This window comes from Trachymyrmex cornetzi, unplaced genomic scaffold (assembly GCF_001594075.2).
Source record: "Trachymyrmex cornetzi isolate Tcor2-1 unplaced genomic scaffold, Tcor1.1 scaffold61, whole genome shotgun sequence".
Taxonomy (NCBI): domain Eukaryota; kingdom Metazoa; phylum Arthropoda; class Insecta; order Hymenoptera; family Formicidae; genus Trachymyrmex; species Trachymyrmex cornetzi.
The window spans coordinates 2,368,051-2,381,615 of record NW_017299926.1 but is presented as its reverse complement, the minus strand read 5'-3'; the positions used below and the strand labels follow the sequence as shown (position 1 = coordinate 2,381,615).

General features: G+C 39.3%; 1 protein-coding gene and 1 non-coding gene across 4 annotated transcripts; one reads left to right on the top strand and one right to left on the bottom strand.

Annotated features, from left to right (window-relative positions):
• Positions 1-7,305: 7,305 nt before the first annotated feature.
• TRNAI-AAU (transfer RNA isoleucine (anticodon AAU)) lies at positions 7,306-7,379 on the bottom strand. The gene has a single exon. It is a non-coding gene; the product is annotated as a tRNA-Ile (tRNA).
• A 453-nt stretch (positions 7,380-7,832) lies between these two features.
• On the top strand, positions 7,833-9,497 carry LOC108766677 (EF-hand calcium-binding domain-containing protein 1). 3 transcript variants are annotated; one of them, XM_018516101.1, is made up of 6 exons: positions 7,833-7,979; positions 8,088-8,248; positions 8,329-8,409; positions 8,567-8,677; positions 8,815-9,009; positions 9,148-9,497. In XM_018516101.1, the coding sequence occupies exons 1-5, from the start codon at positions 7,853-7,855 to the stop codon at positions 9,001-9,003; spliced, it is 669 nt and encodes a 222-aa protein (XP_018371603.1). In that variant the 5' UTR covers positions 7,833-7,852; the 3' UTR covers positions 9,004-9,009; positions 9,148-9,497. The 3 variants fall into 3 exon arrangements, with proteins under 3 accessions (XP_018371603.1, XP_018371604.1, XP_018371602.1); XM_018516102.1 differs by having other exon boundaries at positions 9,126-9,497; XM_018516100.1 differs by lacking the exon at positions 9,148-9,497 and having other exon boundaries at positions 8,815-9,121.
• The last annotated feature ends 4,068 nt before the right edge of the window (positions 9,498-13,565 follow it).

Sequence of the window (13,565 nt, the reverse complement as noted above, 5' to 3'; positions counted from 1 at the left end):
ACGATTACTCGTATATGAACATCCGTATTTCTCTTTCGCTTCGCTTTTTTCTTTCAGACATGTTTTTTACGACATACTTTTTTTTAACGACGAAGTGTTATTTCGTAAAACTACGGAACACAAAAAACGTAAGCAGTAAGACGTAAATGTTAAATAAATAAACCAATCATAATAGAGCAATAACGAAAGCAATAGGACATCCAAAATATTAATTTGCTTACGTATTACTTAAATTTTATGTGTGTGTCATAGCCTTAGAACTAAACTGAAGTTACGTACATCCGGTGAGAATTACATCGATTGCAATTTAAGAAGCAAAAGCTTAATCCAGAGATCTCTGTCTGACGATAGGCTCGTCGGCCTTAAAAAGGATTCTTTGTAACCGGCCTTTCTTCGACACTAATCGACGTTCACCAACGATAATCCTCAATAAAGCCGCTCTCGGGTTCCTCCCGGAACACTCATATGCAGGAAAAGAAGATCCACGCAACGCGTTGATACGAATGCACGACCCAGTTTCGACGGTGTATCGGTAATTTAAGATCGATAAACCTCGATCTATCGAGCCTATCCAGTTACGTGATGCAGGCCGCCGCTGATGGGATTAAAAAATTCAGCCATTCACGGTAATCCTTTCTCGCGCGGCGAAAATAATACGAATGCGGCCGGAACACGACACCGTCGATCGTATATTGAATTTCCTGAATTGGCTTGAATGTGCTTGATATTCGATAAAAAAAGTGGATTAAAAATATTATGTTCCAGGACATTTTTTTTTTATACGCCGTGAGGCGGGCAAGTCGTAGGGTGAATCCTGTAGCTTCCTTCACTGTCCCCGAACCCCCTACGATTCACCTTCCGTTCGCGATGATCTTCGCGGTTAAGTTCAAAATCCTCTTTGAAAGCTTTTTCACGGTTTTACGTTTCATAAACACGGCGACGAAGCGGCAGGACATGCAAAGAGATCGAGGTATAGAAGAGAAGACGCCAGAAAAACGAAAGGCTTATCATATTTTTCTGACCATGGGACAAATCCCTAAATCTTGTTTACAAGCAAATTCCACAATACGGGACGTAAGGGATTTAATGCGACTCCGGGTCGATTTCCGCGAAAGTCTTCTCCAAAGTGTAATTTACTATACGAAAGGATTATACGGCGCAGAGAATCCATCCAACAAGTAAAGCTTCTCGCCAGACGCCTGCCAAATGCGTTCTTTACGCGCTCACAATATGCGAATTAAACTGAAAGCGTATCGGTAATCTCGTGATTGAGCACATTGAAAAGCATCTTTAAGAAAAATTCATGAAATATTTGCTAATATATCAGATCAGATGGATGAAATGATTATATATCTGCAATTGAAATATAAATTCGCTTCTCAAATAATTTGATTTATAGAAATGGACTTTTAAAGTTAGCAATTTCCAACGTCGGATTTAAATTGGCAGGGAGCTAAAATTTATTTTGCGAAAAATCGCAACGAGCAATGCAGATTGTGATATCGATTGGATACGACTGAGAAAACACCCTCTCTTTACCCTCTCAGCAGGGAGTCTTCTGACCAGCGAAGCGTCTACTAACAGGATTACTATGACGCGATTGTATACGCGTCAAGGAAATAGAGCGCTATTGTGGCATTCGGATACATGGATTGGGAGGCCAGACTGAAAATTAGAAACGTGTTCCTTTCATTCGTATGCTAAATATTTCCTTCAAGGAAGGACATCTGCTATCTGCTCGTCTCGTGAGATTTATTGTAAATCAAAAAGATCTCGTAGAAAAAGCGCTAAAATTTTCTTATCGAGTTTAGTATTTTATTATTTTTAAATGATGGATATATGTATATAAAATGTAAATATTTTATATTAGATATATACAATTGATAATATAATATTGAAAAATAGAGAAAATACAAATTTTTTTTGGACCTCAATCTTAGCGTATACAAATAACAAGTAGGGAGAGTATAGAGTGGTAACAGGATAGTTAATGCGAAGGCAAACACGAATGCGTGTTTAAGAGGTCCAAAATAATTTTCTCATTTTTCTCGCTGACTTAAGCGATTTATCCATTCCTCAGCTCTCCCTCGTGTTCACGAGCTTCTCCGCAACTAGACATGTTACACGTCGACGCCTACTACTATTTAAGAAACACGTCTGCGTTAGTCAAGTCAAGCGTGTGGTGATAAAGGTGACGTGATTTTTCAGCTACATCGATAGAGGGTGATATGAAAAAATATCCCCATATGCTGGAATGAGCTAAGCTATCCTTCCCCAAGATGCGGGATAACAAGCATCTAACACCCCATTTGTCGGTATCTCTCGCTCATTTATAAAAAGGGTTGAACAAATTCCTGCAACGGATAAAAATATAAACCGGAAATTATTCAACATTCATCCGTGTCTCGACATGGTCAGGCTTATTTTTATCTCGAAGATATTTAGAGATTTCAGAAATAACATTTGGTTTTATGTTTGTACGAAACATCATCAATTTTTAAAAAAGAAAATAATATTTTATCGCAAAATCGTCCCTTTAACAAAAACATATATTCTGTATTTTTACATATTGATTATCGGAAAATTTCTTTCTTCTCATTACTTTATGGAAAGAACAGTTTCGCTAGAGTATTCAACAATTTAGGTAGATATAGATAGATCTGAAAATAATTTTATTTAAAAATATGTGGATAATTAATAATTATGTGGGACGCTCAAGTTGGTTGTTAAAATACCAAAACTGTTTACAGTATTGTTTATTATGCTTGAGCGTCCTACATAATTATTTTAATAGTCCAAAAAAATTATTACTTGCGTTTAGCAAAATTTTTAGATTTTCTAGCAAAATCGTTCTTTTTGTATTCGCAAAAATGAATTAGCTTGTCCATCTTCTCAACTTTTTCGCCTCTAGCATATTTACATTTATCAATATTTGATGGCGCGTGTGAATATAAATGTTCTTGCTCAATCATCATCTTACACAAATCTGTCCGGTCACGTTTTCGGATTCCGCTCCTTGATTAGGATGGATTTCAGGTATCAGCCAGGGAGTGACTCCGCCACCCACGTATTCAATTTTCCGAAAAGCTCGGATGTTTGGTCCATCGCTGCTCGTGAGTCTCGCAGTTGCACAAAGCCGCGGCATGACGTCCAAGGTGTTCCATCGACAATAGCGGAATACGGCATGGAAAAGAAATCCCTTATGGTCCCCTCTGCCCGCTGATCCCATCGATTCACGGTTCACTTAGTTCGAGTCTTCCCTCGACATTTGTCGTACAACTCACTTCGATGTTGTTACATAACGATTCTCTGTCCACGAGACATCAAATCCCACCCGTCGTCGGTAAACCGGCATATATTTTCCTCGGACTGCTCTTGATCGTTAACGTAAACTGTATGGGTAGTCCGTTTCATTTTCTTCTCGAATCTAGTAGTAGTTCTTCGGAGCTACCACCATCGGATTCCGTCGCGTCGCGGCCGGTTCTGCCCATAATTATAGTCCCGAGTGAACTCAATAGAAAGACGTTTTAAATGATGGTAAAGCATAAAAAACTTGCGTGAGAAAAGTAGGTTTGTTTGTTATGAGTGCTATATAATTAATATCGAAAAAAGTAATTTTAGAGAAGTTATATAATCTCTTTTTCAAATATATAACACACAATATAATTATAATATCCCAACCGTCATTTAATAGTCCTAATCCCTGCGTTTTATTCCTGCCTATCTTTAAATCCCGAAGCTTCATTATTTTATTCATCGAAATTAATACGAGAATAATTCGTGACACAAAATATTCTAAAATAGTCTATGCTTCTCTGGTCCAGGTTGCTCCGAGCTGACCCACGTGGAGTCTTTCATATGGCAATAACTCTAAAATTTGATTGCAGCAGACATCGGGATAGGGGCTACCCCCAAGGCAACTGTGGTAATAGGCCCTCAACCCTCGCACCCACGCTCTTTCCGTTCTCGAACTAAGCTTCGGACCAGCTCCGCCACTACCATCACCGCTACGTCGTAAATAAAACGAAATTGTTGACCGGTACCTTTCGGCTGGTTAAGCGTTAAACAAAGGCCCACGGGATGTCGGGCGCCGTATCTTTGATCTCTGTTTGCCGAGGCATGCATCACCCGCGAGATAATCAGGAATAATTATTTGTTAGATAAATACGATCGCAGCCGGCGATAGCGAGCTAAATTTATGATGGACCGCTTGCCGTTTGTAAATGACGCAGAGGAGAGAGCTCGTTCGCGCGCGCCGAGCTATGAATATTGCCACTCGAAGCGGAGCACGAAAGTCGAGCGTGCATTAAGAAGTTTGCACGAATTCGAATCAAATAGATTAATTCAAATATTTTAATCATTTCGTTAAATTTCGAATCAAATAGATTAATTCAAATATTTTAATCAATTTCGTTAAATTTCTATCTAGCATTGTCTTTGAAACTCGTGAATAATAAAGTAAAGAGAAACCTCGTAGATTAAGTCACGCGTCTGAAGCGACTTTAATATCGTGTTCTACCTGCACGTGTATATTAGCGGCGTGTTGACGCGTATATTTATGTATGTACGTCGAGTGATAGACATGCCTCTTGCCGTGTCTGACTCTTGCGTAACGCTCGGCTAACTCGAATAGCCTTTCCCGATCCTCTCGATGATCGAGCTTCGCGAGAGGATCGTTGCATCTCTGCTTCGCATTCCTGGCATACCAAGTGAAATCGATGCGTCCGCATCGGCTGCATCGATGGAGGGTGATTCTCATGCAGATATTTTCAAGCACGGATGCCGAACGAACGTGCTTGATTCTCACGGTTACTCATCGTAATCTCTAAATGATAGTATCACACTAGATGTATCATATCTGTCAGATACATTTATTTTTTTCCCTCTTTTTGCGTTCTTTCAAAATACGCGGCAATAATATATACATTTTGCTCTCTAAATATGCAGAGAAAGAGGGATAAGAAATAAATAAAAAAAAAACAGGTTGCTAAGTTTTGCTTTGGTTTGAGCGAATGATATGGTATAAATTAATCTTCTTGAAAATGTGAAATTAAAATTAATTCTTACAAGGTCCATCAAATTTATGGATCATTATGGATCAGAATTATCCTATTTTACACCATCGAGATCCAGCGTTTGAAAATTTCCAGAGGAGGTCTACTACGGTCTACCGTGTCGTACATCAACGTCTCGCGGAAGGTGGGCGGACGTCGCGTCAGCGGCTGACGCCCCGCGAAATTGAATCTAAAGGTCCGAGTGTATCCCCACATGCCAGTCCTCCCCACGGAGCTGCAGGGAGGTCGCAAATCATCACCTCGCTACATTTACAACGTTAGATAGCCCAAGATTACAGTCGTTCTCCAAGCTCGTTCCTACGCTGTAGGAACGCAAGGCGCTTCTCCTCTCGCCCTTCGTTTTCTTTCCCTCGCGAGGGATATTACAGCGCCCTTCGCGAAAGCGATCCCTCGCCGTTCTCGCGGACTCGTTGCCTACTTAAAGCGAAACAATGTGGTCCCTCGGCGATCGGCCGCGCGAGTAACGTCCAGCTCGTAAATTATCCGCCGGCGGGGACTAATGAGCTCGTGATTATAGGGACTGGGGATAAAAAAGGGCGTTCTTGCGAATGCACGATGATGTTCACGCTGGTGATATATCTCCACGTTCGTTGTTGCGCCTAAAATGTATACGCGATTTCTTTTTCCCCGACGAGGTAGGATGAATACGATGGGCAACCGGCCTTCCGTGGCTCCGGAATCAAGCGTGGATGCGTCGGATTCGATTAGATTTAGCAAAGTGACGTGGGTTCGAGAGGATTCTCATAATTATTACGGGGTATACATGATGTTTCCAAAACAAAGATTTGTATGTCTCACCATCGTTATCCGACTGAACATCTTTAAGCCGCTCTCACGCGAAATGTAAAATATTATCTACTTGTTTATTTGAGATGAAAAATCCCACGCAAAAGCGGGGCTCACTTCAGGATTCCCCGTTCTTATCTCCCACTTGAAAAGATTAAGAAAATTCACCGTATTACGCGACTTCGTGTAAAGATCTCGGGCCATTATTTACGAACTAAGGCCTGATGATCTCGAGAGGATCAACCGTATTCCGTTTACCGATAGGATTTGCTCCCGGCCGGTCAAACAATACGCCCTGAAGCGCGCCATCAGAGCCAAGTCTCTCTCTCTCTCTTTCTCTTTCTTTCTCTTTCTCTCTCATATTTCTCTTAAAACGACGCGAGCGTTCACGTGTGGCAACAGAAAGGATTGGAGGTGGGTATTCCCTTGGTTTTTTTGTTCGCGAGGGACTTTGGTCTCGCACACGAAATTCCAAACATCTTCCTTTCTCTCCTTCTCGTCCAACAGCCTTTCCATGTCCTCTCGCGCGGTTCGCAAAACATACGCGAGCAGATACGGATTCACCCTCTCTCGGTCGTCTTAAGCCGTTCCCGCGTTTTTACATTCTCGACGAAATCCCCGCGGCTTTGTGTCCGTTTATTACGTTTGCCAACCAAATGATGTCATTAGATATACTTAGGCTGGGCTTTATTGTCGTCTTTTATGCCGGACGGCTTCCGTGAAACGAATTCGTGCTGAGCGTTCACGACTCATCGGTTATCACGCCGAAATTTGTTTGCTGTCTCGCTCACGTTCCTTGGACAGGTTGCCTCACGGCTTTTTTCTCTTTCTTCTCACGACCACGTGAGAACCAGATATACTGTTTTATTGCCGAATATTTCGTGGCAGCTTTCCATGTGAAACTATGCGTCTTGTACACGCGTATCTTTTTACGATAAGCCTTTGTACGTTACATGCATCTCGAATGCGAGAAAACGTCAGTCCAAAGTATCCATGGATGATGAATCATGGATTTTAGAATATGAGAAACTAACGCGGTTGTCCGATCAATGACTTGCTACGAAGCTGGTGTGAATTGTGAAATAAATAAAGTTTATAGTAAGTTAATTAAGTAAAATAAGTAAATTAAGTAAACTTTGACGAGAGTAGAATATTGCAAACAGTTTTGTATCTCTGTGATAGCACAGCGTAGCACATATATATATTATTAAAAAATATTTATTGATATTCTTATCTCTGTTTAGATACTTTTTATCCGTATTTTGAACGTTCTTTCAAAACTCACGATAACTTCATTTTTTCTCTTTCGAAAGTCTCATAAAAAAAGTAGGTATTTATCTCGGTTAGCTGTGAAAATGTAATTTTTTAATTTAATTATTTTTATTCGTGAAGACAGCTATTATCAAAAAGATACTAATATTACAAAATAAATTTAAAAAAAACTTGGCCCATGAGGGGATCGAACCCGCGACCTTCGCGTTATTAGCACGACGCTCTAACCAACTGAGCTAATGGGCCTGTTGAATGGTAGGTACAACTTTAGTAATTTCCTCTCCGACATAGATGTATCATGACATACTTGTCATTTAAATGTTAATACAATTATTGAAGAAGCAATTTATTAAATAATAATCATCATGAAATTAATATAAGTAGATCAAAATATTGATAGAATGGAACATAAACATCTAAGACAATCTGTAAAATAATTTTTGTCAGATTATGATATACTTGTCATCTAAACGTTAATGCAATTATTAGAGAATCAATTTACTAAATAATAATAATCGTGAAATCAATATAAATAGATCAAAATATTCATATAATTAAGAATATATAATCAGAGATATTCTGTAAAATGATTAAAAAATGTATTGCAAGAATCGATAGTCTTCTTTTTCAGATGTATTGGCATTTCTGGCCATCAAAATTGTTTCAAAATTTATTAGATAAATTTATAAGTATAAATTAAATTAATTTACAAGAGCAAAATGCCGGTCGAATTGCCTGTTGATATGTTAAATAAACCTTTGTCGGAGATTGTTTTCAGAAGAAAAAATAATGCTTTATTCAAGAAATTAGCTCGAAAGACTCATTTCAATGTGAGAGAAGTCGAAGGTTATTCAATAATAAAATAAAATAAACACACACACATACCTTCATACATTTTTAAAGATTTAATGTAATTTCTATATATATGTTCGATAAATTCTAATTTTACTACAGCGTTAGCTGTTATACATAGAAAAATAACACAAACTTTGGGTCCTATGACAAGATCGGTATTTAGAGATGTTTTGCATTCTGGTTTGGATTTTACTGAAAACATTCGGCATCTATATATCGACAGAATTTTCTCTGCATTTGACAAGAAGAACGTGTTGCAAGTATGAGAAATTAATATAAAGTAATTTATAAGATTTTATATTTCTATAATAATTAAAATTATAATTATGTGAGTATATAGATTCATCTGGAACAGTGGATTGAAGGGCTCTCCACAATTCTTCGTGGCAATCTGAATGAAAAGATACATTTTGCTTTTAGTGTAATCTTAATGTTTCTATAATTATTCTAACTATTTAAAAATTTAATTTGCATCTAAATTTTTTACAAAGTTAAAATTAATTTTTTTAATTCCGAAAGACTAAATTTTTTTTTAATTAAAAATAATTATTTTTAATTATAATATTTATTAAATGCAGATATATGATTTTATGCATACGAACAAATTAAAGAAAGAGCAAATATTTCCATCAATGCGAGGTTGTTTGATCAAACTGCAAACAGACGAAGATCCCGATGAAGCTGTGAAGGTTAATTAATTAACAACAGCAGAGATAAGTCTTGATCTTAGTGTTACTAATAAAATATCAATTATCAATGCGACACTAGAATGCGTATCTTTCAAGCATAAAGTTTACATAAAATAATAATATTTATGGTGTCATAGGATTTGATTGATTCACTGTTGAAAAAGCTCGACGTCGATCGCGACGGTGTAATATCCGAAGAAGAATTTTACAGGGCCGTAAAAGAGAGAAATCTACTGTTGCTAGAATCTTTGGGACCGGTGTTCCCATCTAGAGTAGCGCGACGAACATTTCTGAGCACATTTACGGATCGCCTTGGACGATTTTGATTTTCCGTACGTTTCACGAAAGTTATCATTTGTATATAATTGCATACTTGGTAACGTCTATTCTCATCTTGTCAAAACTGTAATATTGCAACAATAATATTGTATATTAAAAATATGAACAGACTGTTTGGACTATATTGTCAGGAACTATTCAAGCTAGAAAACCCAAAAGTGCATCTCGATGCAGCAGACAAGCAAACGCGTCAAATCAGACAGAAAAATCCTCCTGAACGAGTGACGCTCCAATAAATTTTCAAGACCATCGACGCAACGTACGGCTTTTACGATTCACCGAACGATGGCAATTGACTCGTTCGTTTTCTTCGCAAACAATAGCTAATGGACCGCGATAATGCCACATCCTAATCGCATCAAGCTGCATCCGCGATACGATCACCACGGGCGACTTGAATCGATCATTTAATGAACCCTCGCGATCGTCATAAATCTTATTACTATGATCAACGTAAATAGATGATCGATATCCATATATCCGCGCACGTGCTATTTATCGTGATACATCGGTCGTGACGGTATTTTTGCAAAGTATTATTAGTTATACATTGTAAAAACATTGTAAGATAAAAGATAATACGATCTGAAAGCGCGAAAAGGGGGAAACACAGAAGGGGATCTCGAAGGATATCTACTCGGTTGTTCTTCTATCGCTTGGATCGCATGCCGGTTCACCTGCTCCGCGATCATTCGATTAATAGAGACCGCTCGTGAGATACGGAACAAATATAGACCTTTCTTGCGAGCGAGATGGGCTGCTGCGCAACCCCACCACCGCGAATCGCGGTCGTACGCGTTACGAAGAAGAAGAAAAAACATAATGAATGTTTGAGGGATTCCGAGGACGGACGAATGGCCCGATCCGCGTCTCAAGCAGCTACAACAACAAATTAAATGAGAAAGTCTTGAGGCTTTCGTCGGCTACGCCGACGTCTCTCGTTGCCTATGGTTCCCTGTTACAATACGTGGGCGTAGGGTATACAGTACCGAGGTGTATGGGCAACGCGTATTTCTTCCTTGCCGATGGTGGGGGCGAGCTGGAACGATATTGTGTAAAGAGTATAATAACGTGCGTATGAAAGGCCGGATCCTTTGTGGGTAGCCGACCGTGTCCTGAAAGGATCTTCCAGGATCTGCTTGTGGGGGTGGCGGGGAACAACGGGAGGGGAACAACCTAACCACCGAGGGTTAGGGGCACCAGCTGAGAAAACATGCCCGCGGCGTGTCGACGAGATGTTCACGTATATATGAGCGCGTGCGTGTGCCAGTCGACGAAAAGAGGCGGATTGACGAACCGATCTGATCTGATTTTTAGAAACGATTGTCGATCTGAAATTCCTTTAAAAGAGCACAGTGGAATAGAACGTGGATTTTTTTTTCGCGGGTTTCGAAAAAGCGCCGCTTGTCTCGAGACAGATAAATTTATTATATTTGGTTACTGGCGGAGATTACGGTCGCCATATATTGGCATGTAATCCGGCATACGCCTGAAGGGACAAACACGAATTGCGCTGACGGCCGAGAGCGACTCGGATAGGAAACTAATAAATTATAATCAGAGTCGCGCGATTGCAAAGAGCGATGATGATTGCGAGCTGCGTAGCGCCGGGAAATTAAGTCCGTTTGTACTCCGGCTTTCAGTGAGTCTTGCTACTCTCGGCGACAGATTTTATTAGAGATGAAAAATATCTCTAGCGAGACAGATACAAAAACTTCAATCAGACGTAATAATAACGGCAGCGTGTATATAAAAACGATGGCAGACGGGAGAACGGCAATATAGACGAGCGAGCCGTCCCTCTTTCTCGTGAACGTTCATGGCGAGTCTCTACCTTTGACGGAGGCTGAAATTGCAGCGGCAGTATGTTACCACGTAATCTAGCCACCGACGGCACGGAATAAGCCGCAGAAGCGGATCCGTGAACGGCGGAAGCGGTATATGCAACGCGGCTGAATACGAAACATAAATTATAATCAGCCCCGGATCAAGCGCGGGATAGCCATGATTACAACGGGGAACGTGATGAGACTCTGGGCGATTCGATTTGCGCGCGGCCCACGCCCACGCATCAAAGGGACCGACGACGGGATCACGAAAATGTGAGTCTCTTTCCAGTGATAAATCCACGAAGAGAGACTTGGTTGAGTTGATCGCGCTAAAGCCTACAACAGCTCTGTTAGCCGAATATTCATATGAGCTTGATCGCTAGGAGAGAGAGAGAGAGAGAAAATTCTTGAAAAGAAAACAAAAATCCAGCCACCATATAGATTGAATTTATTTCTTAAACCCGTAAAGGTGTTATCTTTCCTGTATATTTAAGCCTTTGCATTAATCAGAATGTATTAGCCTCTGTCGGGATTTAAAGAGGCAGTTATTCAACTTTACGGCAGATGCAACCCGATACGAATTTACACAGACCTGTCGGCAAGTTTAATTCCCATTCGGCTTTTATTTGCAAACAATGCGCTATAAGGCCCAACTAAAGCCGTACAGTACACATTGTCGAGGCACAATGATCGCAAACATCGAGATTTACAGCGAACCGTATATCCCACGCCCGTGTGCACATTGCACGGTTTCGCGAAACCGATAAATTTAATTAAAGCACGTGCCGATAACTTGGAGTATGCGCGTGTACTCGAATGGAGGTGAATGCAAGGAATCGACGGGTGTGTTCAATTGTACAGTCGCCTTTCCGAATTGCATCCATAAATATCACCGATGTCGACGTTATGTGGTCTAGCGTGGGGCCGTTTGCTTGAGCAACGGTTCGTGCGCGGAATGTTCAATGAAGCATGCAGATGCCGTGTGTACGCCAAGATACGCCACGTGTCGTCCAGTTACGAGAAACTGGGAACCGCGGCCTGAGGTCACGCCATGCGAACATGACACCGCATCTTGTCAGAACAGCGGGATCTGCCTTGACATGGGTACTGGACGAATGAAGTTTTGAACATTCTGTTAACGAATTCAGCAATTTGTTTGTTTCCGTATACACGGAAAGAATAATTTTGTATCTTAAAATTTAGTTAGGTACAGACCTAAAAATAATTTTGTTAGACCATCAAAATATTTACATGGAAATCTTAAGCATGATAATGCTGTAAAAAGTTTTGACATTCTAGCAACCAGTTTGAGTGTTTTACACAAATTATTTTGATGCAATATAAAACCTAAATCCGCTTACATACTATACGCAAATTCCAACATTGCGATACGTGACGATACAGCTCGTTCTTCTTTATCCAATTTCCAAGTTGGCTGTGTACGAAGTAGTCACATCAATATAACAACTCATACTAGCATAATAATTAATATAAATAAAACGTTACATAAACTAAACCTCAAATCAAAGCTGGCGTACTAATACTAAAAAATTGAAGTTATAAAAATTAAAAATTAAGAATAAAGTCATATGCATTACATCAAATTGAAATAAAAACTTGTACAAATATGTGAATTGCGATTAGAGTCAAAAACCATGCGTTAATTATTGAAATACTGAAAGTTAATTCAAATGTAAAGTTACCTGAATTAAGTCAAATACATTGTAACCGCATGGAAATATTAATTTATAAAATAATATGAATTTCAAGTAGATAACATTACGTCAATTTGGAAATAATTATACAATGATATAAACTTACATAAAATGAGAACGGAGTTCAATACATTATGTCAAAAAGTAGAACACATTGCTCATCTAATTGTCAGATTTACTGTGTAGTCATTCAGAAGAAAATAAAAAAACATCGATTAGAAAAATACTGCAAATTATTTTAATCATCCATCGAAATTATTTTTAGCTTTGTACATAAATTTTTAGATGTTTTGGCAAAATCATCCTTTCTAGATATTATAAATCGTTCATACAATTGCCACAATATACAATACAATGGAAACTTGAATTATACATATAAGAATAAAATGAATTAATTTGAATAGATTAATAACAACTTTCAAATTGTGTAAAGATTGATGCAATTGAGGTTGGTGCAACATAATGTATAAAGTTTTATGTATTTAATTAAATACACTATGCGGCTTCAATCCTTTATGCAATTTGCAAATTTCTATTATCTAAATTACCCCGCTTTATCCAATTATATTTTACAATATTTTACAACAATCTTTATGCACATTATCCCAAGAGCATCTCTCATCTTCGTCCGTTCCATTAAAATAATTTTTTAGGATCATAAGGTAATTTTACGAGAGACGGTCTTTAGTAGAGAGTAAATTTCGCATTGCGGTCATGCCGTAGTAATTAATCCAATTCTCATTCGACCGACGCAGTCGGCCTCGCGAAATTTCTTTTCCATCGAGGTGGTTAGTTCAGCTTAGCAAACCGAGCGAAGGAACGTCAGCGAACAACGATAGGATCTTTGAAAGGCACGGCGGGTAACGCCCGCGTCGTGCCACGCGACTAGACAGTTTTCGGAGAGGGAAGAAAGCAGACGTCCGTCTCTTACACGTGAATCGAGCGTGACGCGTACGCGCCTTGACGGACGGCCATATTAAATCAACTGCCCAGCTCTTCCACTCG